We start from the raw sequence: 18,484 nt of genomic DNA, 5'->3' as shown, positions 1-18,484 counted from the left end.
GGGTCTTTTGTAGTCTTCTATTTTCCTTCTCACCCTTTGTCTTCTTCTTTGGATTTCTTTCCTTTAAATAAAAGATTAAGAAAGATGTTGAGACAAGATATCTTCTAGGACTAATAGGGGAAACACCAGGGAGGTAGAGGGAACCTTGTAAATTTGTTAAATTTCAGAACTCCAGCTATTGGTTAAGCTAAGTCTACCTATACACTTTCTTTTGCCTTTTGTAATAAAAATACAAGTACAAAACCTCAGATGGCTTGGGTTTTGATGTACGAAAGACGCAGGGTAGGCTGTTACAAAAATCTTTTTGTATACTCTTCTCCTTTAAGAAATTATTTAGTCAATGATATACACAAATAATGGGACAAATAATAGAATATAAAGATGTGGCTGTTTGTTTTTCTTAGCTCTGTCTCCGGACTGGCTATGGGCTTAGTACCCTGGGCTTAAGAATTAAAGGATTGAAGTGGGCCTTAAGAAGCTGCTCACTTAGAATATAAAGAATTATAAGAAATAAGAAAAGGAATTGAGTAGTTGGGTAAAAGAGCAAGGAATTTAAAAGGTGCTTGGAGAGATCTAAATAGACTGTGTATTGTATAAATAGGGGGAAAAGGGAGGGGGGGTAGCCGGTTACTCAGTTTCTTTTTCTATGGATTGATGTTTATATTGCAAATTTTTTGAAATTTTGATGTATAATGACTAAAATTGTACTATAATGACTAAAATTATACTGTGTGTAGATGGTTCAAAAAAGATCTTTCCTTTGTTCAAACTCCTGTCTGGTTGTGCAGTGAACGAGTACTGCTACTCAGGGTGTACAAGCAGTGTTAAACTGAGGTCAAGGGGAAAGTATGGGGTGACTGCTAGTGAAGAAGAATCTCTATCTTGCACCTTTTCTGTGGTGCATCCAATTTTCCTTATCTTTCTGATTTTGTTTCTGGGTCAGTTATTTGGGGGGAAATATCGTAAATTTAATCTGAGAGCCATTGGTTACTTTCAAATGGCTAAAACGTCCAGACATTTGAATAAATGGGAGATTTTTTGCTCCTCACATTCTGCAGGCATTGGGCTATATTTGAGGCACTAAATAACTATAAATAAAGATTAAAGCGAGTGAAATTTGGACAATAAAGTTTGACTGTGCTCTTTTAAAGTAACAACTTTCACTAAACTTTTTTTGGGTAGGGCTAGTTCAAGCAATGAATTGTGATTCTGGAATTGTAATTTTTGTTGGTATGTGTTTATACACCAGAGAATTTGGGGTTTCTGGACATAGTTTTCCAAATACAATGTGTATTTGGTGTTGAGAGAGTAACTATTTGATATGATCCCTTGAAACGTATGTGTAGGCATAATATTGCATTCTAATTGGATATCCATGTCACTTTTACAAGGAAAAGTGGACTTTTCCAAGGAAAAGTCAAGAATTTTCCCGATAATGGCAACATCAAGCAGAATCTTGAATTCCCTTCATGTTTTGCTCAGATATTCATCCCAAGGCAAGGCTGTGTTAATAACAAAGGCTGGAGCATTTCAAAAAGTGTCCTAGTGTATGCTGTACTTTATATTAGGGCCACCCTTTATCTATATTCTTTATCTATATCTTGAACTGTTCTATGTTTGGTGACCATAGAAAAGCCATTTGTTTATACTAAAGTGCAACTACTTAATTAAAAAAGAACCATTAAGCATTTACCTTGCCTCTCCCACAGGGAAAAGGAAGCAGGAATGTTGGATTCTCACATCTTTGTCAAAGATCATCTCAAGAAGTGATTGAGTGTGCTGTACAACTGTTAAAGCCATTGTGCAACCACATGGAAAATATGCATAACTTTTTCCAGGTCTGAAGGCAAATTATTTAAGAGTACATGAGCATGCAATGGGGGGTTTACAAATGGTAAGGGTCTGGTTTCATCATGAGTGTTCTGGAAACTAAGTGGAACAACACCTTGCAAATCTAGGTCATATTTTGGATAATACTGAACCAGTAATGAATATGGACTGAAAGAAGTAAACAGGTTTTTTGAGACACAATATCCAGTGGATTAATAAATTATCTGAGGTAGTAAATGTTTGAAACAATGTGTGAAACAATAAATAATAAAACATATAGGTAGTGAAGACAAGAAACAAATAGTTACTTAACAATAAAGTGAGCTTTATCCCTTCAGCATCCTAATCAACTTCATCCCAACTAGTTAAAGGGTTAGTAGGCTTCATTCTGAAGCAAGCTGATAGCTCCTTCTCTGGAGGTTGGTTCAAAGAGCAATTCCTGTATGGAAGGAAGAAAAGAATATAGAGGGGAGGAAGGGAGGAATAGATCAAAGAGAAAACTGCCCTAAATGTTGTGCCTTGTTTTTTTGGTCAGAGGAGGTACCCACTTCAAATCTTTTCCACGCTGCCATTTTACCTTATTTAACCTCAAGTGCTCCTTTATATTCCCATAAACATTTCCCTCTATGTCACAGTGCTGCACTCTTCATCCATGTTATAAACCAGGTCCCCAAATTCTGCTGCTTTCACAGTATTTTTGGAAGGTTACTGAAAAGGACCTATTTTGTTCATCATGGCTGAACTTGGAGTGCACCATTTCAGGACTCTTCAGGGTTTGTCATATTGGTAGGATAACACATTTAAACAAACACGTGGCCATTGTTTTATTTGTTATCTTTTTCTTCAAGGCACTGCTGGCAGAGAACCATGGTGTGGTTGATGCACCAGGAGTCAACATTCAAGAACACCAGCTAATGTCCTCCTGTTACCAGCGATTACTACAAGTCTTTCACCTCATCTTTGCATGGTGAGTGTGTGAAATAGCGAGTATGAGGAGGATGTGGATGCATATCATTATTCTTGTTCTTCTGGATGGGGACTCATGTCCAGCAGACAAGACACCTCAGCAAGACACATCTGTAATCGATCATAATACAGATGCATCTTTATTACTTTCTAAGTAAGTCTGGCAAAATAAGAAAACTGTGCGCTACTCAGGTATACAATAAGAGTCCATGGCCCTCTCCTGTAGAGAGAAGACCCCAAAATTTCTCATGAGCTTTGGCAATTGCATCTTGCAGTGAAGACAAATAAAGCTGGCCATTGTGTCCTTCTCTCATTTACCCAATATGCTAATGGAGTTGATCTGACACTTTTTCTTTTTTCAGGAGTGGATTTTCTCAACATGAAAATCATAGCTTACTGAAAACAGGCCTCCAAGTCCTTGTACACAGACTCAAGCCAGGAGAGGAGGAACTCCCTCTTGAAGAACTGCTCAGGTAGGCTAAAAGAAATGACATTTATACTTACAACACTCGGTGTTTTTAAAGAAGTACTTTGGATAGCCCAAACAGTCCTCCTGGCTTTACATCCTAGTTTGATGGACCTTGACTAACCACAATTACTCAATTGGCCTTCATTCAGACAATCACACTAACCATACCTAGTTTAATGAAACCATAGTTTCATGCACTATCCATAGTGCTAACTGTTGGGCAGGAGAAACTGAACATTAGGAATATGTATTTGTGGCACTGATGAATCTACATGTCTTATTTATATTACTTATAGTCTGCCTTTCTCACTGAAATTCAAGGCAAATTATGTAATTTAAGTCAGTACAATCAATGGGACAAGGAGAGATCTAATAAATAATGTAATAGGACTAGGATTGCAGAAATCTGAAAGAAGGTATATGTATTAAACATGACATGTTATACAATGCGAGTAGTATTATGTAAGCAGAAATATAATGTAGTGAGAGCAAGATAAAAACATATAGCAACAGATTAATACATATTAATAGTATAGTCCACAGTCCCATTATCTCTATCAAAACCTCTTCCTGAACCATTCTGTTATAATGCATCCCTATTCCTTTATGAAAATGTCCTCTTCAACAGTTCTCTTTAACATAGTTTATGGAAAACTGAACATGTGGGAGCCTTCCTGACCTCTTCCTCAGGCAGGCCATTCTTTAGGCTGGGGCCTCAGGAAATTTAGATAGAGAGATACAGAGCTGTGTGTCATCAACATACTGATGGACTCTGGTTCCCACACTATCAATTATTTCTCCTAAGGGCTTTACATAGAGATTGAATAGCATGCAGGATAAGACTGCACCCTGTGGAACTCCACAGGACAAATACCATACTGATGATAACTGATTTCCAATAGCAACTCTTTTGAGTCCTATCCATATGGAATTATTTAAACCAATCCCCTGCCTCTAGAAGTTTCAACAATGTAGCATGGTCTGCTATGTCAAAGACAGTTGATAAATCCAGTAGGACCAACAAAGAAGTATGGCTTTTGAATACATTCAGATGGAGATCATCAATTAAAGCTTCCAGCACTGTCTCTGTCCCGTAGCCTGACATTAAGCCATTTCAACCATCTTTTTTCTTTATCTTCTCTATAGACAAAGTTTTCAGTATTTGCAGAATTTCCAGCACAGCATCCCCAACATTTATTGTGCACTGAGCCTCACTCAGCTTCTACTTGTTATTGCTGAAAAATCTATGATGAACTTGAAAAATGATAAAATAGGTAACATGTACAGCATTTCTTCTAATTTTATTGTATTATACATATTCTTAAAAGATGTGTAGAGACACCATTAGCCAGCATTAGAGATGGGCACGAACTGGGAAAATGGCGGTTTGTGGCTATTTGTGGTTTGTGAAAAGTGATGAACCATGAACCACCATGAATTTGCCCAGTTCGCAAACTAGTTCATTTGTTCTTGCCATGCAAGAAAAGTGTTGCTGCTTTCAAATGCCGGCAGCTTTTTTCAGCTGACAGGAGGAGGATCCCCCTCCCCTCAGCTAAAAAAACCTGCTTTTAAACTTGTGCTTTTTCAGGTGAGGGGAGGGGGAGGAAGGACCCCCCTCCTCCCCTCAGCTGAAAAAAGCGCGTACAGATGGCAAGAAAAGTGCTACTTTGAGCTTCAGTAAATCTGCAGCGGGAAACTCTAGGGGTGCACACCTCTAGTGACAAACCTAAAAACAAACCAAATGAACCAGCCTAAAGTTCATCACGGTTTGTCAGAAATGGTCTCTGATGAACCGCTTGGTTCATGACGAACTTTGATTTGTATTTTGGTTCATTCCCATCTCTAGCCAGCATATTTAAGAAGACAAGTAATGTTTTCAAACCTCACAGAACTGGTTCAGGTGTAATTGTCATAGTTAATTTAACAAGCCAAACAAAACACTGTGAGAACAGGCTATTTAGAATCAATACATTAACAAAAGTACTTTATATAATGAACCCTTTATGAAAAATGCAACATGGTTTAAAACACATCTACAAAATATCTGCAATTAATTCAATATCTGCATTCAATCTTACATTCAGTCTTACAGTAGCCAAACACAATGAAATGTAAAGTCTACAGTATTGTTGATTCGAGTACTCTTTTCCGGAGGAAACCAGTTAATGACTAATATGTTCTAGAAATATAATTGAATTGTGGTTGGTGAATATTTTTAACCATTGGAATTTTAATGTTTGACATTGCATGAAAATCATGTTTGTATAAGGAGGTATTTTTGTTTGCAGCTATCGTTGTGTCTTATAAATAAGTTATTTGTCTTACTCGGAAATTGTGGTTTTGATAAAAGTTAAACAAAAACCAGGAGCAACCTTGGGCTATCTGTCAGCCGAAGCCAAAGTTTAAAATGAAGGGCACACTCTATCAAAGTTGGAATTTACCTTCTAAAATCTAATTGTCATTGACAGTATCATGGACTTTACACTTCATTGTGTTTGGCTATTGTAAAACTGAATGTAAGAGCACTATATATTTAGTTGCAGATATTCTGTAAATGTGTTTTAAACCATGTTGTATTTTTCATAAAGGATTCATTATATAAAGCACTTGTGTTAGTGTATTGATTCAGGTAGCAATTTTCCCCTGGCAAGTTTGGCTAGGGATCTTGACAGTGCTTTGCCATCTTCTGGGCATGGAGTAAGGGTCACTGTGTGTGGGGAGGAGATAGTTGTGAATTTCCTGCATTGTGCAGGGGTTAGACTAGATGACCCTAGAGGTTTCTTCCAACTCTGTGATTCTGTGATTCTAGATAGTCTGTTCTCACAGTGTTTTGTTTAGTTTGTTTGTAATAATCCTATTACACTATGTATCCTTTTTTATTAAATAGTTAATTTAATGACATGTATTAAAAGCAATAACCGTGCTGTAGGAAAATATAGTCTGATAGTTAAGTCTGCTCAGAAACCGCTTTTGTGATGTGTAGATTTATGCTAGGCACTGTGCCTTTTTATTGGACTGTGCTGTGATTAGTTTAAATCTACACATTAGTGAGTTTCATGAGCTTGTCTGCAGATGTCTTAACTCAGTGCAGTTGCATTGGAAGCTTCCTTGCTTCTGCTTTCATGCATTGTTCTTCAAACAGAAGAAATAATAGCGGGGTATTTTATTTATGAGATGATAAATTAGTGACTTTGATGCTTTCCAGACTTTAGGACTGAGGATTTCACTGGAAAATGCTCACGATCTTCTATGTCATATTATGTCATATTGTAAGATTTAATTTTTGCCAAACTCTGGGTTATAACCTTACTGAGATTACTGAAAGGTATTTGTGGGAATGTGAGTCTGTGACTGCTGTGCATGTGCACTGAGTACTGCAGACTGCAGTAGAGGTGATACAGGTAGGGGTTGCTGTGTAGCTCATCTGAGAGAGTCATTTCACACAACCAAGTTGTGCTCATATGAATAATCACTATGACAATCAAGACTGGCAGCAACTGAACGCCCTCTCCTCTGTAGGTCTGAGTGGTCTTACTAGTATTGAATGCTGTTTCTTTGGTATAGTTCCCTCTCACATTTGGTCCTTAAGTCACTGGGCTTTTCCCTTTTTATTATATCTAAGTAATCTAGTCTTAAGAAGGAGAAAAAATTCGCACTTACAGAATACTGAGTATAGACAACTGTTATGGATTACCTTCTCCCTTTTAACTTGAATAATGAAAGTTGTACAGATGCTGGTGACTTCAAGTATGATCTTAAATTTAATATGTTTTCTATTCTGTATTTTATTCTTTCCATGAGTTAATGCATTTCAGGTCAAGAAACAGATTTCTAAGGGGTGGTATTTAACCCCCATAGCAAAAAAAAGTTTTATTATGTGTTTCCATAAAACATTGAGATAAAGGGAATCTTGGGCAGATAGCCATCAAATCATTTCAGGAATAGTACAGACACAACATTGTTTTTAACATGGCCATGGCTAAGCAATCCTGACAGCCAGGCTAAAGGATCATGCTCACCCCCTTCCTTTTTAGTATACAAATCTCCCATTAAATCTAACTCCAGATTGGCAGGGACATTAACTATAGCTAAAAGTAATCCAGGATTAGAAACCAGCTTCAAACTGTGGGCCCAGGTCCTGGGATAAAGAGGAACTTTGGTTAGCTTTTGTTGTGATTAACATCATTGCCTATTGCAATTAAGCTCAACAATGGAAATTCATGCTTCTTAAGGCAGGAGGTGGGGGAGGGGGTGCAGGCCTAGGCTTCCTCCTAATCAACTGTGGTTGAGTATTCCATTGGCAGCATTACATTGACTGTGAACCTTAGTGTGCTAAAGAGTCATTCTAATGCTGCCTAATGAACATAACTAATGCAAGAAATATAAAGATAAAATTAAACCAAGATTGCATTGTATTTGGCCCAAAGCCCATGTAACCAGGATACTGGATTGAAAGCAAATCAGACTGGACAGTCATGTGCCCTATGGAATTAATCTCTCGCTTTTCTTTCCTGCTTGTTCAACAGCTTCCATCACTAAACAGTTTCTCTGCCAATCTTGGATAGAGCCCAGTGGAGCTCGTCAGAAGGGCAGGCAGTTTAATGATGCTCTCCACACTTTGTTCTGGTAAGGGGATTGGGCACACTGTGCTGTTTTTCAAGACATCTTCACTTCCACAAAATATATCTATTAATCCATGTAATTTGAAAGTATGCACACATTTCAAATTACCTATTGCCAACCTTTATTTAAAAATATATAATTTTGTAGTTTGTGGTGTCAAGCTATTGTTCTTTTTCTCACCCTTCATCCCAACCAAACAATATGGGAAATCTGGAAGGTGCCTTTTTATGCATGAGGTGATGTTCAGCCAATGTGTTTTGGATGGAGTTGTACTACTACTTGAGGGAGCAGGTTTGCAGCTTGGGACTGCTTATTAATTCAGTGTCTAGAGACAGAGGTCCTGTTCTTGTTTGCAGCATGTAATGCCTTTAACCAGCTTTGACAGCTATGCCAGCTACAGCTTTCTTTAAGGGTGATGATTTTGCTGCCATTGTGCTTTGATCACATCCCTGTTAGATTCCTGCAGCGCACTGTACGTGGGGTTGACTTTTAAATTTGATTGGAAGTTTCAGCTAGTGCAAAATGAAGCAGCAAGATTACTTACTGGCGCATGTTATAGGGAGCACCTCTTACAGGCTTTGAAACACTGCCCTGGCTGTGTATTTGCTACTGGGCAGAATTCAAAGCAGTGGTTATCTCCGTTAAAGTTCTAAATGGGACCAGGTTATTTAAAGGACCACTTGCACCCATATCAGCATGCCTGGCAATTAAGGCCCAAATTAGACATCATGCTTTTTAAAGAGTTGGGTATGGGTTTGTCAGACCCACCTCATTTTCTTTGGAGCCATACAGCAACTGTGAGGAATGTCATTTTAAGAATCAGAGAGAGCCCAATTTGGCTTGAAACTGAGGCTCTCCCTGATTTTTAAAATGACATTCCCAGGGGCTTCTATGGGGTTGTACAGAACATGAGTTGGATCCAGGTTTGTCAGACCAAACACTTTAAAAATTTTAATGTCTAGTTTGGCCCTAAGATCCTGCTTCTCTGTTCACTTGCTTTCTGAGAGCCAAGCTACAAGAAACGAATTACACAAAGAGGAGCATGTGAAGGGAATCACAATGTTAGCCGGGAAGCTGAGTTTTAAGAGATCGGAAGGCTTTGTCAGTTTCCCCTCTCAAAGGAGCCAGGGAGATGGCTGCTCAGGTTTGTTTATTTCCTCTTCACCCCTTAGAGGGGGAAGTGAAACTGACAGAGCATTTGGGAGGCAAAGAGGAAATTAAACCCTCTGAGCCTCAATCTCCCTGGCTCTGTAGAGAGGGGAAACTGACAAAGCCTTCCGATCTCTTAAAACTCAGCTTCCCGGCTAACATTGCGACTCTCTTCACGTGCTCTTCCTTGTGTAATTCGTCTCTTGTAGCTTGGCTCTGAGATTACCAGAGATGGGGTCTTTTTTGTAATGATGCCCTGACTGGAAATCCTTGCAGCTGCTTGCCAGAAACTAAGCCTGCTTGGTTTAGGTGCTGAGTGAATTCTCACAGATTTTCAGTTGATTTTTCTTTCCCCCCCTTCCCTCCCTTAGCTGATGAAAGGTTATTTATTAAGCTCCCCCCAGTGACTTTAAGTGAATGGTTTTAATGCTGCATTGTTTAGTTCCTTGACTTTTTGCTTGCTGAATTGTTTTATCTCTGGCTTATTTGTTTTATGGTGTGTTTGGTACATTTATTGTAAAATGATTAGTGTTTTTTGTTACGAATCAGGAAAGCCTTGTCAGCCTTCTTGTGTTGAGAGATACAGGGTATGACTGTTTTAAATAAATAAATATTATTTGATATTCATTTAATAATTTTACTTTTTGTTAGTATTGTATTCTCCAACTGTAAATGTTAAATAAATAAATGGCTCCTCTTTACCCCCATATTTGATAAGGGGACCTAAAGGAATATTCCTCCCACTGGACTGGATCCAGTGATGTTGTTCGTCAAAGGATAATAGGTCTTCACCACACCCTACTCTGTAGCTGTTTCCAACCCAGGGAAAATTGATTCCTGGGGTCTTCCTTGTGGAGTGATAGGAATGTGGGTTGCTTGGCTGCCGTGAAGCAAGGGAAGGAGGTGAATTGTTTCCTGTTCCATCAGCAGAGGCAGGATTGGTCACTGGATCCATCCTGCTATCTGGCTGGAATCTGGGCTCCTGAATCCTGTATACTACAAAATCCAAAATCAAAATTCTTTCTCCCCCTCCTCTTCAACAATATGGGAGAAGTTAGAGGACAACAATGTATTTATTCATGTACAGCTGGAGAGGGAGAAGTATTTAACAGAGGGATGATTTCTAATAAAATTGAGATTGTATTGGAGCAGCATGCTGTGGGATGTTGCTGAAATGAGTAGGAATGCTCCTCTTTTCTGTTGTTCCAGTACATAGCCAAACACAGAGCAGACTGAAGCCTTAGAATGGGCTTTCTAATACCATACAGATCTCAATGTAATTTTTATAAACCACTGTTCCACACAGTATCTATTTGGAGCACACAGATAATATATTGAAAGTTATAGAAGACATTTCCAGCATTGGAATTCCAGAGCTGATTCGTTCTTCTAAAGATGGCTACTCTTCTACTTACCCTACTTTGACCAGGTAAAGACATATGTTAGTGGAGCTAATTTAAACTAAGAGTATACTTTGCAATCCTCTCCCCCCTGCCCCCCCTGCCCCCAGTTCAAGATACATGCAGAAGAAATCCAGTTTGTATGCCAGGATTAAAGTTTGTAAATAGCTTACATAAAAATCAAGAATACATTGTTTGGCTCTTAGAAGAATTCAGAATATTTTGGGGAAGTAGAGGAAAGCCTATGAAGTTGGAAGAGAAGAACTCTCCAGAGCACTAAAAATGGGATTACACGTTGTCCTGCCTAAGGCCATTTATCAGTATCTGTGTTTACATTGCCTTCTTATATTAAATATTTTCTCTGCAGTTATAAGGACTGCAGATGTGGCTGTTTTCAACTTTCATTTGCCAAAAAAATAAAAATGTTTTAGGAAACCCATTTTCTGCTTTAAGATATAGTCCAAAATGGGTATAGTATACATGCCACCTTGCATCTCATTATCCATTAATCATATTTGAATAGCTGTCCAAGACCGTTTTACTGATGAATAACTATGATTCAAAGACTTTATTACTTCATATAATGTCCCAGAACTGCTGTAAAGTAGCTTTAATGACAAGCTGCTGTGAACACAGTGGCTAATGTTCTGTATTGTCAGTGCAGTGCTCGTATGCTCATCTCCCTCTAAAAGTTTCCCTAAGAGTTAGTGGATCCTGCACACTGGCATTTAAAGTGGTGGTGGTATTATAGGCAACCAATGGCAACCCTGTAGGGATTTCCAGGCAAGAGATGTCCAGAGATGATTTGCCATTGCCTTCCTCTGCATAATGACCTTGGACTTCCTTGGTGGCTTCCCATCCAAAAGCTAATCAGGGCTGACCCAGCTTAGCTTCTGAGATTAACAAGATCCAGAGAGCCTGGGCCATCCACGTCAGGGTATTTAAAGTGATTAAGGGCCGCAAACGGAGGGAGAAACTAGCCTTCTGTGCATACATGGAAGAACCTTGTGTGTGTGTTAACAGTTGGCCTTATAGTGCTATAAAAATGACTTACTTATTTATTTACATTATTTATATTCCACCTTTCATACTTCAGCTTCTTGTCCTCAGCTCTGAATTGTAATATTACACCCCCTTTGTTGTTGCTTTTATGTTTCTTATACTGACTACCTTGCAATCTTCTACTGAGCAATTCTTAAGGAAATAAACGGTCTTGGAGGCAAATATAAATAATGCAGAGAGTATATAAATGCTTCAGAGATACATTATTAGTCCATGATGAGGGTGAGGTTTATTCCTCTTCTTCCTGCTCCCCAATAATTTTTTTCACCAGGCAAACATTTCCGGTTTTCTTCCGAGTGATGATGGCCCAGCTGGAAGGCTCAGTGAGAAGCATTCCTGCTGGAAGACTGTCAGAGTCAAGTGAGGTAGGTTGACAAAACTGAACATTCAGAGCAAATAAACTGCCCTAGGTTATTTATTGACATAAATTTAACTTTTGGTACAGAATTTGCAGTTTCTTAGTATAGGATCTTGCTTTTTTAAAAAATGAATTTGGAATGGGGCTAGGTTTGGAGTAAAATACAGTATAGAAGCACAGTTTGGAATATGAAATGCATCCCTGCAATATCTAAACAAATAGAAAATGTCTTTTTTTTCCTTTTGAAATTTTTTTTATTTTTAATATCTAAAACAAAAACCTACAAAAAAAACTACAAAGGTACTAGGAAAGGGGAAAAGGGAAAGAAGAAAGAAAAGGGGAAGGAGGGCTGGAAAAAGGGGGGAGGTTACATACAAACAATAAACACTACACTACAATGTTTTCCCTTCATACTGCCATAGTTAAAAATTTAAACCTTCATAAAGTAATGACCTTGCAAAATACAAAATACAACCCATATTAAATTTTCTTCTCCCCCCCCCCCCCCCGGGCCTCAGACGCAGTTCTCTCTGAGCAGCTACAGCCAGTGCGCTCACTGCCTCCCCCCTCCCTTCAGGTTTCGAGTCTTCTTCATTTTGCATGGTATCTTGCCTGAATTCTTGATTTTTGTCCACAAAATCCCTTAGCTGATCCTCTGAGTTTATCTTGTAGGCTTGATCTTTATAATTAAACCAAATTCCTTCTGGAAATAGCCATTTATACTTTATCCCTCGTTCCCTCAGGAGAGCCGCGAGCTTTTTGTACTTAAATCTTCTTTTCCGAACTAGAAATGGAACGTCCTTCAGTATCTTGACTTTATTTCCCAGAAAGTCCAAGTCCGCATTATATGAGTTAAATAGGATAGTATCTCGGACCTTCCTAGATGAAAACTCAATAAAAATCTCGCGAGGCAGCTGCCGCTTCATTGCATATTTTGAAGAAGCCCGACGGACTTCCAAAATGGCGCTTTTTACCTCTTCCTTAGTTGCCCTCGCGGGTGACGCCAATAATTCCGAGGCAAGCTCCCTTAAATCCTCGGTTTCCTCCTCTTTAACATTCTGGAGACGCAAAACAGTCTGTGTTCGTTCCACTTGCAGCCCGATCAGCTGGTTTTCCACCAGCTTTAGCTCCTTGTTCGTTGTTCTCATGAGTGACGCATTTTACCGAGCAGACTTCTCTGCCCCCCCCACTGCTTCCTTAATGGCTTTCACATCGCTCTCAATTAAGCCCACCCTTTGATCTGTTTCATTCAGCTTGTCAACAAAGGGTTTTATGGCTTCGATGACCGACCTTTTCACCAATTCCTCGAGCGACTCCGCTTTTCCCTGCAGGGCAGCCGAAATTGACTTGCCCAAAGCAGGACTCTGCTTTTTCGCTGCCATTTTAGGGGGGGGGGGACCGCCAACCTTCTGAAACTCAGCGAGGGGGAAGAAATCCGAGTCTTCTTAACTTCAGATCCCACCACTCCTTCGCATATGCTTGTAATAACAGAAGGGATTCGCTTACTTACAGGCTTCCGCCTAGTCCTGTTCTTTGCCATTTTCCGTGGCCCGGCAGCACGCAAGGTGCCGCGCACGTCTGCCGGCCTCCATGGGGACAAACGGGCAATTTACCCCCTGCCTCGATTTGCCAGAGGGCTCTTCCCGCAGCGTCCCGGACCCTGACTCCCTCCCTGGGAGTCCTGGGGGCTAATCTTTGCAGATCAGCTGCCCGGTCAGGCTGCTCGGACGTTTCCTCTCGGACCTGCGAAGAGGAGCGTCCGACATGGCCGCGAAAACGAAACCGAATCAACAAATAGAAAATGTCAGATTCAAATCAAAAATAGACTTTAATGGAAAATAGTTAAATTAATATGGCTGATATGGCAGTGTTTTAGCTCAACATTAAAGTTGCATTTCCCCACAAGGTCTATGCTGTTTTACTTGCCTTTTGCTTCTGGGGGTGTGGGGGCATTCATTCTCTTTGTGACAATGTAACAATGATGCCTGAAAAGAGGTTATCTACTCTATTGCAACTGCACAGGTACACCTGGAGAAGTTGCTACATTGGAACATGGCTGTGCGGGATTTCCACATCCTTGTTAACTTAGTCAAGGTGAGCAGCCATTTCAATATTTTTTCCTTGTTTGTAGAATTAAAATAAGCAGTTGTCTACAGTGTTTCCTATATAATGGATTCCACAATAATGCTGACAGATAACTTTTGTAAGCTGTCATGGGAATCAGTTTTGGTTGAAAGGTCACACTTTCTCAAGGTCACTGAGAACTTTCAACATACCTTTCACACCTACCAGCCTACGGGCCTTTTCTGTGCCCCTCATTAGGAGGGATATTCTGCATTAGGTAAAATTGCACTTTGCAAATATGGAAAGGCTAAGATGGTTAGTGGAGGCACTTGGCAAAGCCAGAAAAGATGCAAGGAAAACAACCATGAGATACCTGTCTTAGGGAGCAATATTTAAAAAGTACAGTTAAGATATGTGAATGCCTTATGGCTTGTGCTGACTTCAGATTATGAATGCATCTTCGGTCTTCATACTACAGACCAATTTTGAAGCTGCTTTATACCAATGGCCCATCTATTCCAGTCAACTATGGTCTAACGATGAGAGGTAGTGGCTCCCCAAGTTTTCAAGCAGTGGTCTTTTCCAGTCCTGGTGGTGGTAGAGAGTGCCCTCAAGTTTTAGCTGACTTATGGTGAACCCTAGTGGGGTTTTCAAGGCAAGAGAATAACAGAGGTGGTTTGCTGTTGCCTGCCTCTGCAACCCTGGTCTTCGCTGGAGGTCTCCTATCCAATTACTAACCAAAGCTGACCCTGCTTAGCTTTTGAAATCTGACGAGATCAGACTCACCTGACCTATCCAGGTCAGAGTTTCCAGTCTTGGTGCTATTTTAATAACGACATGCCAGTATTTGAGACTGGGCCATGAGTATGCAAAGCAGTATTCACTACCACTGAGCTACAGTCCATCCTTCTGTGAATCTTTCTTGAGCCAAGAAAGAGACATTTATTTGGGCCTTCCACATAATTTGTAAGTCAGTGTCTTAGATAACAGCATGGAGACTTGTTCCAAGGATGGGGTAGATGGGCCAGGGTATGTATGTGCATACAAACAAGGGTAACAAAGAAACAAAGAATCTCATGCTAAAGCAGAAACTCATCTTTGAACTCCAGATGTTCAGTAGTACCAATATAACGAATACTGGGGAGGAGCACAAGGAATTATTCCTGTCATTTTATAGTACCAAAGTTCTCGGTCAGCAGGATGACTATCTTAGTTTCTTACTCTTTTTCTTTTGGGTTCTTTGTTCTTTCCAACAGGTATTTGACAGTAGGCCTGTACTCAATGTTTGTCTGAAGGTGAGTGAAAATCAGACAGTACAAGCTCAGAAATTCTGCTTTCCAGAACAGTGATGGTTTACAGCCTACCCTATTCTGTACAGCCAGCAGTTTTGTTTATCTGATCCTTAAAAGTATAGCTCTTCACAGCCTTTAGTGTCTCCCTAGTGCTGTGTTGCTTCCAACGCATCCTTTCACCAAAACATAGTTTCAGGTAGGTAGCAATATTTGAGTCCAGTGGCACTTTAGAGACATATAAGCTTTTGAGATACCTGAAGGAGAGAGCTCTGACTCTCAAAAGCTTACACCCTGAAAATGTTGTTAGTCTCTAAGGTACCACTGGACTCAAATCCTGCTGTTTCACCAAAACATATTTCCCTAGTATAGAGCTGGAGTTCTCATTCTCCCTGTAATATCTGTCATGCTATGTTGAGAGCCCTGTGATCCTGGTTGCTGTTGTTTCATTCATATTTAATTCCCGAAAATGTTATAGGATAAACAGTGTTACAAACCAGGAGAGATTCAAACCTTTGACATTCCCTCAAATGTCCTTTTCATAGAATCATAGGGTTGGAAGGGAACTCTAGGGTCATCTAGTCCATCTAGTGCTTAAATCCCCAGGCAGTCTAGGATTTAACTGAGGTTCTTGTTCTATGGCTCTAGGCTTCAGTTTGACTCTTATACAAAATAGACACACAGTTTTTAAAAAAAGATGTGATGTATTTTTTACCTTTCTTCTGTATTTTTTCCTCAGTATGGCCGTATGTTCATGGAAACATTCTTGAAACTTGGTATGCCCCTCTTGGACTGCAGCTTTAAAAAGCATAGGGTAAGAATGCTAGAGGTTTTTGATTGGTGTGAGGATAGACTGAGCTGATCGTGGTAGTTCTGATTCAATCTAGAATGTGGACTGTGGTTATTGGGTATGCACAAAATGATGGAAGTGGTGTTACTTTAAATGGGGGTCTCCTTGTGAGTTGGGGGAATTAGCATACAAGCAGAAGCAGTGAGAGGGGGTAACTAGCAGGATCTCCACCTATGTATATGAGGATTGTTCCCTTAGAGGACTCTTTGAAAAAACCAGGCAGGTGTTCAATAGGAATGGTTTATATTTTTTATTAAAGGAACAGAAAAAGTAAACACTTGAGAAATCACACACCGCATACAGACAGATCTATCTAGAAAACAGAAGAAAAGGAAGAGGAGTACAGGGTTAGGTGATATTTACTAGTCTAAAAGATAGCGGATATCTGTAAGGAATAGTGGCTAAGCGATCAGCACTTTGCGGCAAGAAGAGGGAGAAGGCTCAGACATGTGCCTGAGGGTGTGCAGGCAGATCCAAGGAACACACATACACATAACTACGGTGGAGGGCGGCTCAATTATACTAGGGCAGGATTGCATCTTCTACCCAACAACAATAGCTTAATGGCTGTCTCTGGAGGTGAGACAATAAAATGGGAAAGGTTTGATTATACTTTCCTGGGTGTAACTATAGGTGAAAATAGTGATTGATGACCCGCAATTAGCAGAAGAGAAGAGTTATCAGGTCCCAGATTAACCTTGATTAGGAAGGAGGGAGGGGTAAGAGTGGCAGGATGTGAGTGATTAATTCAGGAACTCCTGGAAGACCTTTTTTCTTCACATCTTTGCACATCTCTTGGGTGTGCGGCTGCCAGCCAGTCCTGCCTCATGACTCACGTTCCAGTAATTTTCTATCTCCAGCCGGAGTTGGGAACTGTCCTGCCTAGCCAGGCAACATGTCATGTGCTTGAAGCACATGGAGGAAAAGGCTTACAATATGTCCATATTCATAAACTGTTCTTTAATAGCTTGAGGCTATGGCTTGACTGCTAACAGTGGGGGAAAGAACCTGATAATTGCTTGAGAAAAACTGGGTAAGCTATGAGTAGTCTGATCCCCCACATAAGAGATGAGGCTCTTGGTATGAGGCTGAGGAGACAGTTTTGCTTTCTCCTTTGGGTCTTCATTCACTATAGGCCTTGCTTTTAAGGAAAATTTAATTAAGGTGATACATTAACTTTCCCTTCAAAAGCCTTAGCAAAAATTTACAACTCATATTCTAGGCTTATTGGTACTGTAATGCTCATTTTATGCACATGTGGTGGTGGTGCTCTCATGCAAAGGAGTACTGGAATAAAATTATCAAGTTAGTAAGAATTGGGCTTGACAGAGAGCTCCTGAACACTCCTGATTCCTGAAACATTGCTGACAAATAATGTGATTGTTCCAAAGATGTTTCCACCAGTTCTTTCAAACTTAATTACAGCTGCTAAACTTGGCCTTGCAAGGCAATGGAAAGCCAAATTTGTTCCAAATATTCAGGATTGGTTTGAAAAAATTAAATGCATCAGCATTTTGATAAAGGTTAGTCTTCTTCAGAGAGGACAGTGTGTACATCAATTTGAAACTATGTGGATGTGTGTAATTTCCTTATTCAAACAAATTTATAGCTTTGAATATTGTTAGAACTGTATATGAGATTTTCAGTTGTCGGATGTTGGTTTCTTCATCATGTCATGGATGTAGCTAGAACTACAGGGGAACAGTAGAAAAGAGCAAGAGTCCAGTAGCACCTATAAGAATAACAAAATTTGTGGTAGGGTATGAGCTTTCATGAGTCACAGCTCACTTCTTCAGGTATCTGAAGCTGTGACTCATGAAAGCTCATACCCTACCACAAATTTTGTTATTCTTATAGGTGCTACTGGACTCTTGCTCTTTTTCACAGCTACAGACAAACATGGCTACCCATCTTGATCTAGCTCTATAGGGGAAACAGTTGCTAGATATGACCAAGAAAGTCATTCAAAATACATTTGCGCACAGAAACAGCCCAGCCCCATAACTAGACAGGCCACAAAGGGAGTCTAGTGGCCTAAAATGGAGAGGAACATAAAACAATAGAGTTACACAATTGTATTGCCATGTGTAGATTAGAAGAGCGGTCTAAATCATATCCATCCATCCATCCATCCATACATACATACGACCTACCAAGACTCAAGAACAGGGAGTGTCTGAGAATAGCAGGAATGTCTAACTTTATAGAGGTGGCAACAGGAGGTAATTTCCTTGATACAGGAAAGCTGTCTAGATGCTCAAGGCTTCTTAAGTACATGCTTATATCTGAATCAGGCCTGACCAGAGTTATCCAGAACAATCAGTTCATTGTTGGTCTTTCTTTGCAGTCCCACATGGGACTGTGCGTGTGCAGTCCTGCCAATTGGAGGTTTTTAAAGCTAATTTTCACCACCAGAGGGTGCCC

The 18,484-nt window shown here is 39.9% G+C and overlaps 1 protein-coding gene across 1 annotated transcript in view; it reads left to right on the top strand.

The window, feature by feature from the left end:
* The window catches only part of FANCD2 (FA complementation group D2), an 81,693-nt gene that overhangs the window by 47,631 nt on the left and 15,578 nt on the right, over positions 1 to 18,484 (top strand). Inside the window, exons 30-39 of the mRNA XM_054978144.1 lie at positions 1,710 to 1,838; positions 2,679 to 2,797; positions 3,159 to 3,269; positions 4,412 to 4,539; positions 7,792 to 7,891; positions 10,344 to 10,466; positions 11,771 to 11,864; positions 13,880 to 13,951; positions 15,178 to 15,216; positions 15,950 to 16,024. Coding sequence (XP_054834119.1) covers positions 1,710 to 1,838; positions 2,679 to 2,797; positions 3,159 to 3,269; positions 4,412 to 4,539; positions 7,792 to 7,891; positions 10,344 to 10,466; positions 11,771 to 11,864; positions 13,880 to 13,951; positions 15,178 to 15,216; positions 15,950 to 16,024 — 990 coding nt within the window. The remainder of the gene's footprint in view (positions 1 to 1,709; positions 1,839 to 2,678; positions 2,798 to 3,158; positions 3,270 to 4,411; positions 4,540 to 7,791; positions 7,892 to 10,343; positions 10,467 to 11,770; positions 11,865 to 13,879; positions 13,952 to 15,177; positions 15,217 to 15,949; positions 16,025 to 18,484) is intronic.

Source organism: Eublepharis macularius, chromosome 4, assembly GCF_028583425.1.
Source record: "Eublepharis macularius isolate TG4126 chromosome 4, MPM_Emac_v1.0, whole genome shotgun sequence".
Lineage (NCBI taxonomy): Eukaryota > Metazoa > Chordata > Lepidosauria > Squamata > Eublepharidae > Eublepharis > Eublepharis macularius.
The sequence above is the reverse complement of the archived record's forward strand: the minus strand, read 5'-3'. Positions and strand labels throughout refer to the sequence as shown.